At 44.2% G+C, this 15,726-nt stretch overlaps 4 protein-coding genes across 4 annotated transcripts in view; 3 read left to right on the plus strand and 1 right to left on the minus strand.

The window, feature by feature from the left end:
• LOC119430463 (excitatory amino acid transporter 5-like) overlaps positions 1–6,005 on the plus strand; it is a 25,811-nt gene extending 19,806 nt beyond the window's left edge. Inside the window, exons 7-11 of the mRNA XM_037697875.1 lie at positions 2,370–2,603; positions 2,674–2,868; positions 3,356–3,490; positions 3,562–3,664; positions 5,729–6,005. Of these exons, the coding sequence (XP_037553803.1) occupies positions 2,370–2,603; positions 2,674–2,868; positions 3,356–3,490; positions 3,562–3,664; positions 5,729–5,893 (832 nt within the window). The 3' untranslated portion in view covers positions 5,894–6,005. The remainder of the gene's footprint in view (positions 1–2,369; positions 2,604–2,673; positions 2,869–3,355; positions 3,491–3,561; positions 3,665–5,728) is intronic.
• Positions 6,006–8,077: 2,072 nt separating this feature from the next.
• zgc:113223 (uncharacterized protein LOC541424 homolog) lies at positions 8,078–11,606 on the minus strand. The gene is given in 8 exon segments (XM_037697881.1): positions 8,078–8,221; positions 8,296–8,457; positions 9,002–9,130; positions 9,203–9,318; positions 9,321–9,447; positions 10,247–10,371; positions 10,719–10,776; positions 11,549–11,606. Coding segments are annotated over 8 exon segments (918 nt in total). The 5' UTR covers position 11,606.
• An 858-nt stretch (positions 11,607–12,464) lies between these two features.
• Positions 12,465–14,774, plus strand: LOC119430465 (zinc finger protein OZF). The gene is made up of 2 exons (XM_037697877.1): positions 12,465–12,768; positions 13,567–14,774. The coding sequence occupies exons 1-2, from the start codon at positions 12,597–12,599 to the stop codon at positions 14,694–14,696; spliced, it is 1,302 nt and encodes a 433-aa protein (XP_037553805.1). The 5' UTR covers positions 12,465–12,596; the 3' UTR covers positions 14,697–14,774.
• Positions 14,775–15,200: 426 nt separating this feature from the next.
• LOC119430376 (protein O-linked-mannose beta-1,2-N-acetylglucosaminyltransferase 1) overlaps positions 15,201–15,726 on the plus strand; it is a 12,554-nt gene continuing 12,028 nt past the window's right edge. Inside the window, exon 1 of the mRNA XM_037697782.1 lies at positions 15,201–15,238. Coding sequence (XP_037553710.1) covers positions 15,201–15,238 — 38 coding nt within the window. The remainder of the gene's footprint in view (positions 15,239–15,726) is intronic.

Raw genomic sequence — 15,726 nt, forward strand, 5'->3', positions numbered from 1 at the left:
TTAAATAATATTTAAACAATACATGTTAGTTTATTAATTTTTTCACACATCACATGTGGTACATGAGGTGGAACAAAACTATGCACACAGGGTCCCAGTTACATCCAACAAAAATACATATTGTAAAGAAAAACATTAAGATCTAAGACATGAACTAAGAAATACGCTAAGCACTAACAGTACAAAACAATGCACCAAACAACAGCAGCACAAATAATCCAGTAAATCCAGAGTGGAATAAGGTCCAGTCCCTGTCAAGGAGATTGGTTCTGGAACTCACGCCATGCGTCGAGGTGAGCCCAACAATATCTAGTCGGTCACTTTCAACCTCGCGCACAAGCTCAGGCTCCTTCCCCATGGGTAGAGACCCGGTCACAAGGCGCTCGCTGACGAGACCCTCCCTCAGGCCTGGCTCCAGGGTGGAGCTCTGGTATTCCACGTCCGGGCAAGGTGCTCTGAGCTCCTTGCTGTTTTCTGTCTGAGTCTTTGGAATCGCCACCATCGTGGTTGAGGAGCTTGTGTGCCTGAATGAGCCTAAGATCTATGCTGTCAGGGGTAGTTGTAATTACCCCTGGTCGCGTCTCCAAAAGCAGATTGGTCCTAGGTTACAGACAAAGAGCGATTCCAAAGACTCAAATGGAACAAGGTTAATTATCACATAAAAATATTGACTTCTTTGACTTTGGATGGTTGGTCAAGAGTAATAGTTTATCCTCTGTAATTGTTAAACGTATGAATATGTCGTGCTTGTTTTCTACGTTATTCACCTAAAGGACTTGTTGGATTTCATGTTTTATCTTTTATTATTATTTTAATCAAGCTTGAAATTTCATGATAAAATGAGTGTGTCAATCTTTGAAGGTTTTAATTACCTTATAATCATTTAAATATTAATCAGTTACTTTGATTTGAATTACTTAGTTAAATAGAATATTAACTTCAGGTAGTTTGCTTAAATATAATCTAGTAGAAGTTCTCACTCATTCACACACACACACACGCAATCACACACACAGGGACTGACACGCACACACACAGATGAGAGACGCTAAGAGTCTCTGAACACATTTCAATGTAGTTTGCTTAAACATAATTAGTAAAGATAATAGAACTTAATATAGCTGACTAAACATAAGTAGTAAAGATAATAGAAAGTAGCATTTAATCGTTTAACAAGTGTGCTCAGCTCAAGGGAAAGTTAACTAACAAAGGACCATAAAACCATAAAACCTTATCTTTTTGGTATGTGACCTCCAAGGCCGAGGAGCCCCGTAACCATGACAACGGGGCGTTTAAACCAATCAGAAGCAGTCTCTGTAAAATAAGGGAAAGAGTCAGGACCGAGGTCGTTGCATTTGCTGGAGGATTGCCATCATACAGGTCTGTCTGAGAAATGCCCGTGTATGCATACATTGTAAATGTATCTTTGAGCTTCTGAGTACTTGTAAACCGTTGTCAAATAAATCTCTTTGAACTAAGGCACTGCTTCAGCTGTATTGAACACCAATGTGGTTCTTATAAGCCACGACAGACTGTTTTTATCACAGCAGTCTTTTCTGAGAGCTCATCCTTTGCTTACAGAAACAAGAGCCCTGAATTTTTTATCACATTCAAAACTTTTTCATCACCCTCTGCTGAAAGGCAGGTGATAAACTGTTCAGTTTGTGTGTGTGTGGGTCTCCTGATGCATGCTCAATAATCCAGGTAGAAAAATCCAAAAAAGTTCAATCTGGTCCTCTGGACATTCAAAAAAACCAAAAACAAAACAAAGCAAAAAAATCTAGAAACGTTTCGTCTCTCATCCTGAGGACTTCCTCAGTCTGAGGTGTTGTATTCAGCTCAGTCTCTTAAATAGCACCTTCTCAGAGTGGATCAACCAGTTTTGCTGCTGACAACCAAAACCAGCTGATCACATGGTCAAGAAGGACCATCAGCCTAACAATGGATCATTAGCACCTGATGGCTGTTTACTGTTCACAGAGGGCTGAGTGATACTAGCAATCACAGCATTGTAAGAGGGGGACAGTTGAACCCGGAGGCTCCACCCCTGTTTAATGATGGACAGTTTCTTTTCACAAAGATGGCCTCCTTTACTCCTCTCTCAAACCATCGTTCCTCTCTGTCCAGGATGTGAACATCTTCATCCTTGAAAGAGTGTGTGTGGGTCTGTTAGCAAAATATATTATGAACCACTAGAGAGATTTTTATCTACAACCAATCATCCCAGTTCAGCGTGGCCATCACAGCCAACAACAAAGGCAACTGAACTTCCTGTTCTTGAGTTAGTTTTGCTGTGAAAGTAGCTGACGGTTGTTCTCAGCACATACTCTGAGAGCAGGCCCGTCTCATGAGGTCTGTTGCTTGCTCAGGTACTTCCCATTTGGGATCATCTTCTTGGTGGCAGGAAAGATCCTGGACATGCAGGACCCGAGCACGCTGGGGAAGAAGCTGGGCTGGTACGGCGTTACCGTCCTCACAGGCCTCTTCGTCCATGGCCTTGTCCTCCTCCCGTTGTTCTACCTGATCCTAACCAGGAAGAACCCCTTCAGATACATCCGAGGGCTGCTGCAGGCCATGGTCATCGCTCTGGCCACCTCCTCCAGGTCAGTCCACTTCTAAGCACAGATGTCTTGTTTAGGTTTGCAACATTAATTTGGATTTGGTGTTCCTCAGCTCTGCCACGCTGCCCATCACCATGAAGTGCTTGTTGGAGAACTGCCACGTGGACCGGCAGATTGCCCGCTTTGTCCTCCCAGTTGGTGCCACCATCAACATGGACGGCACGGCGCTCTACGAGGCCGTAGCAGCCATATTTATTGCTCAAGTTAACGACTATGAGCTGGACTTCGGCCAGTTGGTCACCATCAGGTAAACCAGCGTGAACGGCAGCGTTCCTTGGGAATCCTTGTACATGTGCTGATGTTTAATACACGAGACAGGAGTCGACTTCTAAACTTGATCCACGAAGACAAAACCCAAAGTTTAACATTTTAGGAAGAATACCTGTTTACTGTCTGAACGCTGAGTCAGCATTCATTCAGTTATTATAATCCTGATTTTAGTTTTCCGTACATTTTTTACAATCTACTTCTGCAAACTTGGTGCTCTTTTAGCCGTTCATACATCAAAATGTTTGGCTCATTCAGTAGACGTGGCTGTGACTTTTGGTTTTGTAATTTTTATATTTTTCAAAATATTTAACTTTTTTCCATACAAACGCGTGTTTAGCTTTTAGCTCTCCTTTATTCATTGTAGTTAGCATTTTGCAGCTTTTAGCTAGCCTTATGATGCTTTCAGCATTAAAAGCTGAGGTTACAGTCACTTCTGTTTCTCACGTCTCCGCTTCGTCTTCCAGCATCACTGCAACGGCCGCCAGCATCGGTGCAGCAGGGATCCCTCAGGCGGGCCTGGTAACCATGGTGATCGTCCTCACCTCTGTGGGCCTGCCCCCTGATGACATCACGCTCATTGTTGCCATCGATTGGATCCTGTAAGTCAGAGAGACGGTTATTATAAAGACTTTGAGTTTGGAGCCTGACGTCGTACCCTCTGTCTCTGCAGGGACCGGTTCCGGACCATGATCAACGTCCTCGGGGACGCCTTGGCGGCAGGAATCATCGCACACCTGTGTCGGAAAGATTTCCCCCTGGGTGGAACCGGAAAGGTAAAATGCTGGGATCAGATCACCCGACTCAAACCGTGCTTCTGTAAACGACACAAAAAATGTCTGAAAGTTACTGAAGCAGCTGAAACTGGATTGTTGTTAGCACAACAGCAGCTAAAAACTAAAAGTAGCTAAACTAGCTAATAATAGCATGAATGCTGGCTGAACATTCACACCATCAGAACACGTAGAGTTTAGATTTAGTGTTTTATCATCGAATAAATGACAAACGTGCAGGTCGTTTTTAAACGTCTGAAAAGTTCCAGCTTTAACCTCGGAGAGGAAAAACTGCGACAGAACCTGGGACGAGTTCTGACAGGAAGCCCAGTGTTCTGTCCGTTCTGAACGCATTGTCAGATTGTCATATGCTCTTTGTAACTAAATCAGCCATATGACACCATGACGTAACAGATTACCTGTCAGTCCACTTTGTTATTAACAGCTAATGACGTAGCAGTTAACCTGTCAGATCATCATGTACTTTGTTATTAACAGCTGTATGATGAACTGACGGCTCCTCCTCTAAGCGGGCCTCTTGCAGAATACGCATGTGCGCGCACTGCAAATTGTGTAAATACACAATAATACATCAAAACAATTTACTGACGTGCTTTTTTTTGTATCTTGTAGTGTATGATAAACGGATGGCTCCTCTAAACGTCGCGGGCCTCTTACAGAATAACTACATGTATGCAACTCTGACATGTATGCAACTCTGACATGTATGCAGAATGGACAGAACACCAGTTTGTTTCTTCATTCATGGACTCCGGTCGGATCAGATTACCACAGTTTGCTCACATGCAACCAACAACCACAACAGCTTAAGGCTCAGAGCATCACTGGATCCTGCTGAGCTCTCGGCAGACACGTACAGAACCAGGGTTCTGTCACCTGAACTGTTCTGATCCAGCAGACCCGGCTCCAGACTCCGTGTCCTTCTGTCGATCCGTATTTTGGTACAAACTCCAACAAACACGGTTCAGTAAAAAATGAAATGAAAGAAACACAAATGAAAGTCGGGTACACCAACCTGGACCAGAACTGAAGGTCTTTCGGAAATGAGGACGACATTTGTTACAGCTGATAAGTTTCTATAAATATAATTTATATAACTTCATGAGGTTAAGGTTGGAGATGTTCAAACGGACAGCACAGGTCTGATAAAAGATATAAACTCTTCTGCAGCTACAGGTGAACCCACTGGATGCTGGTTATGATTGTCCATCCAGTTCAGTGAGTTTTAATCCATATTTCTGAGTATTTTTTATTATTTTGTGGTTAATGGTAAATGGACTGTTTTTATGTTGCTCCTTTTTATCTAATCAAGACGCTTTAAGCTCTTTACAACAATCTGTGCCTCATTTACCTCCTTACTCATCCGTACAGCACTCTGCTACATCTCTACAAAGATAATCTGAATCTGTAGAGATTAATCAGAGATTTTTCACATTCAGACACTGATGGGACACACAGCAGAGGCAATGAGGGGTTCAGTGTCTCGTCCAAGAGACACCTCAACATGTGGCTGCACTCTGGTGGAATTGAACCCCCAACTCTCCCATTGGAAGACGACGGCTCTAACCACTCATCCATCTGCCTCATTGATTATTTGTTATTAAATAATTTTTTTCTTGATAGAAGAAAATATTTTAGCTCTGAAAATCGTCAAAACAATGCTGCAGTTTTATTTAACAAACAGGAGCTCCACCTTTTAAACTGGAGCGTTGTTGTTACCCCTAAAGGGGCGGAGCTCTGTTTTCCCACAAAAGAGGTGGAGCCTTTTCCCAAAAGAGGCGGAGCTTTGTACATAGGCTGAGCACCTGCAAGTGTTGCACCGGTCCAAATTAACCGGGAGAAGACATGTTTGAATCGTCTTTATTTCTGAGGTTCAGTGAACGCATCATGGTTGGACTTTAAAGACGGGGTACTGCAGAACCCTGCAGATCCTGAACGGACCTCTGAAGGAGAGGTTTTGAACGGACCTCTGAAGGAGAGGTTTTCAGACCGAACTGAGAAATGTTCATTGGACACAAATGTAACCTGGTTCTGTTTCTTCTGCAGACGGTTCCATCGTACGGGACTCAGGCTCCTCACAGCAACTCCCACAGTGTCCACATCCCCATGACCGAGATCCACGTCCACCGAGGGAGCGTTTTCGACACCGGGGGAGACCCAACGGGCCAGAGGCAAGCCCATACAGTCTACTACAACATCTGCCAGGTGTGAGGACCTAAGCCTGCCAGAACGTGCTCAGAACTTGTCTGAGCTCTTTGGGCCCAGTCCAAACATGTCTGAGCCCAGCTGGACTGGATCCGAATGCATCTGAGCCCATCAGGACCCAACTGGAACACGTCTGAGCCCATCAGGACCTGGTTCAACCATATCTGAGCCTAGTAGAACTGGGTCCAAACATATTTGAGTCCTACAGGACTGGATCCAAACACATCGGTGCCCTTCAGGATCCAATCCTAGCCCACCTGAACCTAAAAGGACCCGGTCAGAACAATTCTGAGCCTGAAACTACTGGTTTATCTTGAGAATTGTCTGTGACCCGTTAAGTCCTCAGACGCGAGAGTTCTGGTCCGTGCTGCATTCAGTACCTTCAGACTGGGTGGGTAATCATAGAAAACTGTGAACAGAACTCAGATCGGGTCTGTCAGAACCAGAAGTGGTTCAGGTTTCTGATCTGGATCCAGAACCACTCCTCTTTAAGGTTATTCACTTGCAAGGCGACCAGAACCTGGAGCGGTCTCACCGGAGTCACAGCTGTGTTCAGAGACCCAGACCGCAGAACCTGAACTGACTCACCTGCAGTCAGGTGTGAACGGCGATGTGATTGGCTGTTGCTGGGGGCTCCTCCCCCTCGGTTCAGGAGTCACAGTATACAAATCAAGTGCTCTTCATCTCTGACCTCCTCCTCTTCCTCAGCATGCGGGCATGCGCTCCGACTGGCTTCATGTGAAGCTGCAGCATTGTTTACTCTTGTTTGTTGTTGTTGTCGATCATGTTTTTTTTCTGTTTGTATTCATTTACCTGTCTGTTAGCAAAATATTTCATGACTCAGTGGATGGATTTTAATGAAACCCTTGAACATAATCTTTGGAAAACTGTCAACCTTTAGACAGGAACCTGTCTCAAGATGGCCGCCACAGCAGTTTTGGTAAAACCTTGTAGGTGATGTTGTGTGTTCTGTTAGGCCTCTGAGTGTGTTTGGGATGACTCTCAGCTACTACCACATCAGCTGACAGAGTTGGAGACAATTTTTGGTTAACGGATGTTAGCTAACAGGTCGGCTCCAGATGTTATTCAGCTGCTGAGTCTGAGTTTCATGAAAATTCAACCATGGGTTTCTAAGATATTTTGCTAACAGACAAAGAAACACAGCTGGAACATTATCGCCCACCTTCCAACTCTTGGCTGTGAGCCGAAAACCATGAGGACGTTCAGACTGTTCAGCAGCCGAAACCTCCATGTTGGTTTACCTTCAAACTGTGCCCTTTGAGACATTCACCTGACGATCAGAGGCTCCTCCTCCATCAGCTACGACCTTTGACCCACCATCACCAGATATGATCATTGACCTCTTGTCATCAGGTATGATATTTGACCCAGCACCGTCAGAAACAATCTTTGACCTGGAGTCATCAGGTATGACCTTTGACCTGGAGTCATCAGGTATGACCTTTGACCTGGAGTCATCAGGTATGACCTTTGACATGGGGTCATCAGGTACAACCTTTGACCTGGAGTCATCAGGTACGACCTTTGACCTAGAGTCATCAGGTATGACCTTTGACCTGAAGTCATATAGTATGATATTTGACCAGGACCATCAGGTACAACCTTTGACCTGGAGTCATCAGGTATGACCTTTGACCTGGGGTCATCAGGTACAACATTTGACCTGGGGTCATTAGGTACAACCTTTGACCTGGAGTCATCAGGCACGACCTTTGACCTGGAGTCATCAGGTACGACCTGGTCCACCTGGCTTCAGTGGAGGTGAAAACAAAGAGCTGCCTTAATCCTTGGGGTTCCCCTCAGCGTTCCTCTGCCAACGCACACGTCAGTTTCAGCTGTTAGCTTCGTGTCTGTTTTTTATATTCTGTCTTATTTATTCTGGAAAATAAAACACATTTTCTTTTTTGAGTAAAAGTTTTATCTTTGTTGTTTACGTGACCCAAAAGTTCAAAACTTCAGTCGTCCACCTCCTGGATGTCCACATCAAAGGAGCAGAGGCTCGTTTCTTCTAACACCCTGATGGACTCCTCTGACTCCAGCGTTCATCGTGTGTTTAGCAGAAACACCAACAAGCACGAAAAAACCAGTTTGTCCACGAGGTGGGAGCTGACGTCCTCCTGAATCTGGACGTAAGCTCGCAGCGTGAATCCACGCATCTTCGGTCCGTTTTTATTCGTTGTCGAAGTCGGCGAACGCAGGAAACCAAAGTCTCTCCTTTTTCTCAGATTTACAACGAGCTTCGATTTCTTTCTGTCTCTGCTGGACCTTCTTTATCCAGGAGATCTGTGCACCTGCCAGGGACATCATGCACACCTGCCATGAGGGACACCAACAGGTTAGAGACTTGGCTCAGCTGGACCGGCTCGTAGGATTTGGTCCGGTGTTACCTCAAGCAGCAGCAGGCCGGCGGTGAGGCCGGCCACCAGCCGCAGGTTGTTCCTGGCCCAGCCGAGGATCTTCTCTACACAGCCGGTGGTGAAGACGTTCTTTCTGGCTGAAGGTTCCTCCATCTGCTGTGTCCCGTAGCCACACATGGTGTTGAGCACTGTCTGTGGACACAAGGGACACCTGAGACCAGAGCCGGTTTGGGAATGAGGAGTGAATTGGGGACGGTTCTTGTAACTCCTCACATGAACATTTGCAGCTAGAAGACGAATAAATGGTCAAAACTTTAACGTTGTTCTGAGCAATGATAAGAAAACAGCCGAAGGGACGGGTCCACCTTGTTGGACCCAAAACAGACTGTATGATAAGGGAGTAAATTATAGGAGGACAGTCGGAGACACTGACGTCTGATGGACACCTGTGAGACAGAGGACATTGTCCAACTGATTATCGGTTCAATTTTCATGTTAATGTTTAAAATAGCTGATAAATGTTAACAAAACATTTTTTTTTAAGTTACGAGTCTTACAAGATGCCCAGCCTTTCAGAGACAGCTGTTTGGTTCGCAGGAATCTTTTGTGAGAGAATTTTGGATTCCATTTTGTTCCAAATGTCCTTCATTGTTCTGGCAGGAACCAGAAGCTAAAGGTTCCAGAGGAGCTGAAGATTTATTTTACCCACTGAGGAATCTGGGTCCCATCAACTGACCTGGTTCTTCAAGCGAACGCAGCATGAGAAGGGAACCCCACAGGCCTCCAGACTGGGGTTGGTGTCCGAACACTCGAAGTAAATGTTGTGGGACCAGTCCTTGTAGCCCTCTACACCACAGCACAGGAACTGGGCACAGAACAAACAGCAGAACTCAGCTGCTCTGCATCACAGCGTTGTTTGCTACAGATTCAGGTTCACCTTCTTCTGGATGAAGTCGATGGCGTTCTCCAGGTCCTGGTCCTCCCTGTAGCGGACAATGGCCTTCATCATCAGCTTCTCCGTCCTGTCCATCACCTGAACGACAGCAGGCTCACGTGTGTGTTTGGTTTGGTACTTGGTGTGCTGCGATTCTGCTTCTGAAACGTTACCATGTCTGTAAAAACGTATCCGAGGACTCCGGCTGCAAGCTGCAAGAGGAAGATGGCCACCAGGATCGCCAAAAACTGCAGACAGGTTTCATGAGAAGGTGAGAACACGACAACGAAGCTGTGTTTGTGTAAAAACAAACAACTTTTTAAGGTTTTGGCATTTTAAACAGTGACGTCTTTCTATCTGTTCTTTCTTAGACCTGCGTCGTAAACAAGGTCTTGTCTCGATTTGAATCGTTTCTCACAGACAATCCTTCAAGTTATAAAAGAAGAGACATCCCATAAACTGTCCTCAGAGACACTAAGCCTTGTTTCTGGACCCTCTTCTTTGTGTGATTTATCCCACTCGACTGGGTCCAATCCTCTGCTCCCAGGACTTCTCTTCTACGCTGATGATACCCTACTGTTGCTTTATTAGCTCAACCTGCTCGGTTGGTCACACGAATGGCTGCTCAGCCAATCACACGACAGCAACTCAAAGCATTTGGACAACTAGACGTGCTGAATATGACTTGCTGGAGTTCAAGCTGGACGTCGTCAGACTGAGGAGAATAAAAATGTATGTGACTGAATGAGGTGTGGCTGTTGATGTGAGAATTACAGAACCTCATATCTTCAAACACAAGCATCTTGAGAACTTCCAGAGACCCATCAGACCATAGCAAAGCTAGGCGATGCAGTTAATGTCACAACACTTCTGTCTGTGGCTCCACGATGACCGGACCCCTCTGTACCTTCAGGGGACACCTCTACCGTCATGTATACTGTAGAATATGTTCCTCAGGTCCATCCAGAAGATCTCTTCAGACTCAGAACTGCAGAAACTTTTTGGATTGACAAGTGAGAAAGTAAACAGACCGGAGCGCAGGCGTACCGTCTTCAGCAGGCAGGTGGCGTTCCTCAGCGCTCCAAAACATCCCAGGAACGTGATGAGGAACATCAACGAGCCAACAACAATCAGCAGCAAAGCTGGATCAACAGTGAGCGTGTCCACCACATCTAAACACACAAACACACACATGAAGACCCCTGTGCTGACCCAGACCAAGACCTGGTCCTGAGACGTTCAAAACCAACGCTGAGCTGTCCCTCAAATGTCCTCAAAGGCAGGTGAAGCTCGCAGCTGTAAAATAAAGTCAAAAATATCAAACGAACGGCAGAACTGCAGAAACGGTTGGATTCACCGTCGAGCAGCAAAGGTTGCAACACGTCTTCAGGAATGTGCTCATCAGCAGAACTTTGTTGGGTTTTCTCACTTCAGGGTGTTTTTTCTGGAGACGTCTCGCCTCAGCCTGATTTATTGAGCTGCCACATTAAAAACCGTCGGAGTCGGGCGGAGCAGGCACCTTTCTCTTTGGCGATCTTGGCGTAGATCCCCACGGCGATCAGGACGGCGCTCACAACCTGCAGGGCCACAAACACTTAGAGTCATGATGAATGTTCACAGACGGTCGTGTGCTGCTCATCTCCAGTTCCATCAAGATGGCGGGCGATAATGTTTTTGGCAGTAACTGTTTGTCTGTCAGTAAAATATCTCATGAACCACTGGACGGATTTGAATGAAACTTCCAGGAAATAATCATTAAATAAATATCTTTAACTGAATAACTTTGGAGTCAGTCCAATTCAAGATGTCTGCCACAGCTGATCACATCAAACCATCTGTTTTCCAGATTTTGAACCCAGCTGAAGTGAAGTCAGGACGGAGACCATGTGAGGACATCAGTGCCATTCAACAGGAATAAATTTAGTTTTAATTCAAATAAATAAAAGCTAAGAGCAGTCGAAAGACTTTTTTTTAATTCTGAATGATTCAAAGAGCTTCAGAAAGTCTCCAGAACCTTGAACACAACCCGAGATCTGGATCTTTGGAAACAGAAAGAGATCGGCTTAAGACTTTTACACAGGGCTGTAATAAAACTCAGACTTTCTACATTTTTCATAGAAAGTTTCGCCTCAGGTAAAGTCTTGAACCTCTGCAGTCTTTGGACTAAACAAACAATATTTTACATTTCTGCCATTTTTATTAAAAACATTTTAGATGTTTTTAATCAGAAGAAAATAAACTTCTGGAAACAATCTCACGTTCATTACGTTTGCTCTTCCTGTGAGGTTGGGACCCTCTGGCTGGGTACCGGCGGACCTTGACCTTTGACCCGACATTGTTCTGACTCACCCAGAAGAAGTAGCAGAAGATGAACAAGGTGTACTTGATGCCTCGGTATCCTCTCATGTCCTCTCGGTCCACTTCTGTTGCTTCTGTTGGACTCGCAGTCGGCTTGTTTTCTGAGAACATGACGGCAGGAGGGCGTGTGTCGGCCTGCAGGACACATTCCTGCCTCCTCATCCTCCTCCTTTGTCTCATACACTCCCCTCGTCCTCGACTGCCATCAAAAAATTAAACATGTATACTTTTTGTAAGTATATGTTAAGTACATCAAAGTACTTAAAAATATTAAATACACTTTTTGAATGTACACTACGCTTAATGCGCAAATACTGAAGTGTACTTGTATCACACTTGTTGTCAGATACAGCTTTGATATACTTTTAAATGTATTAAAATCAAACCTTTTCATTATAAGAAAGAAAAATTGTTCTGGATGAAGGTGAATTCAGAAGTTTTCTTATTTTGCTCCAATAACCTGGAACATCTGTCAACAAGAACTGAAGCTGCCCACCGTGATTTCTTTAAGGGATTTTAAACATTTCACAAGGTCATTAGAAAAATCAAAGCAAATATGTTCTTGTTTTAGTATTTTACCATGTTTTAAATGGCACCTTGATTTTTTTACAACACTACTTTTATTTTAATTGCATTTAATTGTTTAATGTTGTCTGTCTAAACCAGGTCTCTCATGTAAATGAGTCCACGTGACTCAATGAGACTAACCTGGATAAACAAAGGTTGAAGGAAAAAAGAGGGCGGTGCTGTAACTCTGAGAGCTGCGCGCGCACACAAACCACAGAAGAACTTCCGGCGGAAGTGGTAGACGTGTTGCTATGATTAGCCACAGTGATTAACTTTTTTCGTTTGTAGTTCAGAGCAAAACACATATTTATGTTTGTAGATCAAAATAAACATTAATGAAACAGAGTTTCAGCCGGAACTTTACTGCGTCACATCCGGTGGAGGTTGGCGGTGCAGCGACCCAGGTGTTAGCATGGTTAGCATGGTTAGCTCTGTGTGTGAGAGGTGAATGTGTTGAGTGTGTGCAGCAACAATGTCTTCAGTTCAGTCTCTGAGAGAGTTTATCAGCGAGCGACTAACTGCTGCTGCTGAAGAAATATTCACAGAGTTTGAAAAAACCATCGTCCGGTACGAGGAAGAGATCGATCGTCAGCGCAGACTGCTGGACATCAGCTGGAAACCTCACACACACCTGCACACAACAGGTAGGAGCTGCTTAAATACCCAGTTTCATTCAGGCCTGTACACGTGAGGCAATTACTACAGTTAATCAGAGACGATCGTTGTTATCTCAAATTAATTTGATGAAAAATTCACAGATAACTGGACCTGACAGAAGTCAGTTATTTCCATCCATCACCTTTTACCTGCTTCTTCCATTTTGGGTCAGGGGGGTCACCGGTGCCCATGTCCAGCAATCACCATGCGAGGGGCCGGGGACACCCTGGACAGGTCTCAGGTCCATCACAGGGACACAGAGACAAACAACCATTCTCTCTCTCACCTAGGGACAATTTAGAGTTACCAATCAGCCTAACATGCATGTTTTTGGTCTGTGGGAGGAAACTGGAGTACCCGGAGAAAACCCACGATGCACAGAAAGAACATGCAAACTCCACCCAGAGGGGCCCCCGAACCGGGATTTGAACCGGGGACCTGCTCGCTGAGAGGCAGCGGCTCTACCAGTCGCGCCACCGTGCTGCTCCCAGTTATTTCCATGGAGTCTATTAACAAAATAAAAAACGTGTCAAATAAAGTCACTTCAACTGTTTTCCAGTTCCTGTTTTGCCTCTTTATGGTTCTTAGTAAACTATATGAAGCAAAACAGCTGATTCCAGTAGAATGTTCTACTTGATTCACGTTGTGATGGAGGATGTTCACCTACCGTAATTTCCGGACTATAAGCTGCTACTTTTTTCACAACAGAATGTGGACTTTATTTTTACAGACTTTTTTTTGTTTCAGTCAGATCACAACGTTAATTTGTGTTCTTTTGTTTTTAGATGTTTACAGACAGCTTTATCTCTGCAATGACCAAGAGTCCTGTACCCTGCAGAGGAGCCCCTCTTTGAACCAGAAAGAGCCAGAACCTCCACAGGAAGAACCAGAAACTCCACAGGAGGAACCAAAACCTCCACAGGAGGAACCAAAACCTCCACAGGAGGAACCAAAACCTCCACAGGAGGAACCAGAACCTCCACAGGAGGAACCAGAACCTCCACAAGAGGAACAAGAACCTCCACAAGTTAAAGAGGAACAGGAAGAACTTCGAATTGGTCAGGATGAAGAACAGCTGGTTTTGATGCAAGAGGCTGGTCCAGTCATAGTGACTGTTGACTTTGAAGAAAGACACCTCAGTGAACCAGAACCAAACTGGGACCCCCAAGATCAGCAGGACCCAGGGTCCAGCAGAGATCACATCAGTGAGAGTCGGTACGGTCCCAAAACTGGAAGAAATTTTGTTAAATGTGACTTTTGTGGAAAATCCTTTAGGTTTCGATCCAAACTGAAGCGGCACTGCCGGGTCCACACGGGTGAGAAACCGTATTCATGTAAGACCTGTGGCAGGAAGTTTGGTCGTTCGTATGCCTTGAATGTTCACGTAAGAACTCACACGGGGGAAAAACCGTTCTCTTGTGAAGTATGTGGGAAGAGTTTCTCTCAGTCTGGAAAGCTGACGGAGCACATGAGGACCCACACGGTGGAGCTGCCGTTTTTCTGTGGCACGTGTGGTAAAAACTTCTCTCAGAGCAACGACCTGACCAAACACATGAGCACCCACGCAGGTGAGAAGCTGTATTCCTGTAGCACCTGTGGGAAAAGTTTCAGACACAGCAGCACTCTGGGTGCTCACATCAGAGCTCACACCGGTGATGTGTCCTTTTCCTGTGACATCTGTGGGAAGACGTTCAGACAGAAGGGGAATTTAAACGTTCACATCCGGACCCACACCGGTGAGAAGCCTTTCTCATGTGAAAGGTGCGGGAAAAGTTTCACCCAAAGGAGCGTTCTCACCGTCCACATGAGGACTCACACAGGGGAGAAGCCGTTTTCCTGTGAGGTGTGCGGGAAAAAATTCCGGCATAAACGCACTTTGACTCTCCACATGACCACACACACAGGAAGTCCTTGAATATTTATTTTTATTTTTTGCTTATTGAAGAACTCTGGTCACAAACATATAAAGATAAATTAAACACTAAAGTATTCACAAAGCAAAAGTTCCACAAATGAACTGGATTCCAAAAAAAAAAAATTTAACTCTGTGGACCATATGGCTGAAATAAATGGGGACACTGCACGTGAAGGCGGGGTGTCCACCATGCTGTCCACCCTCTGAAATAGGTATGAGCTAAATGTGCACATAGAAAGAGTAAAGACTCAATAAAGATTAAACATGTTTATATAATTTATTATCTTGAACAAAATAGACGTTCTCCCTGTCAGGGGTGGAGAACTTGATATTTTTCCGATTTTTAATTTTATTTTTTTCTGTAAAGAAGAAGAACCTACCCATTATAAGTAGTTATTTCAGCTGTTCAATCCACAAAGTTAACAGTTTGACAGTAACGTCAATTTATTGTCGAGTCAGAAATATGTTGTTTCCAATAAACCAGTAAATGTGATAAAGGCCCAGATGTCCCAGCTTTTCACCAGTCTTGAATGCAGCATTATGTTTGTGAACCCAAAGCAAGAAAAAGTCTTAAATACACCAGTAAGCTGATCCGTGCACTGTGAGTTTGTAAATACTTTTAATACTAATTTATCTTCATACAAACAGGCTTCCTCATCATTTCAAATATTTGTACCGCTTTGTCCAAGTAGCAAATAATTCCACAAAACTAGCAGGAAGTATCACAGGTAACCAAATAACAGCAGTTACCTAACCTCTACCAAAGCCAGGTTAAATGTTAAAATTTACTTTAGTTTTAGGTAAATAAGTATTATTAAGATTACTTATGTGAAGTTTTAAGTATACAGAACGGAGAGAGTAAAATAATTTATATATCAACCAAATTGAGTTTTGTCTTGTTTTTTGTTTTTTTTACAAAGAGTCACTAAGCCAAAATGGTCTTTTTTTATTTAATCAGCAGTTGATGATGAGGATGAGAATAAAAAAAAATATAATATATATATATATATATATATATATATATATATAT

Source organism: Nematolebias whitei, chromosome 3 (assembly GCF_014905685.2).
Source record: "Nematolebias whitei isolate Nwh7 chromosome 3, NemWhi1, whole genome shotgun sequence".
Lineage (NCBI taxonomy): Eukaryota > Metazoa > Chordata > Actinopteri > Cyprinodontiformes > Rivulidae > Nematolebias > Nematolebias whitei.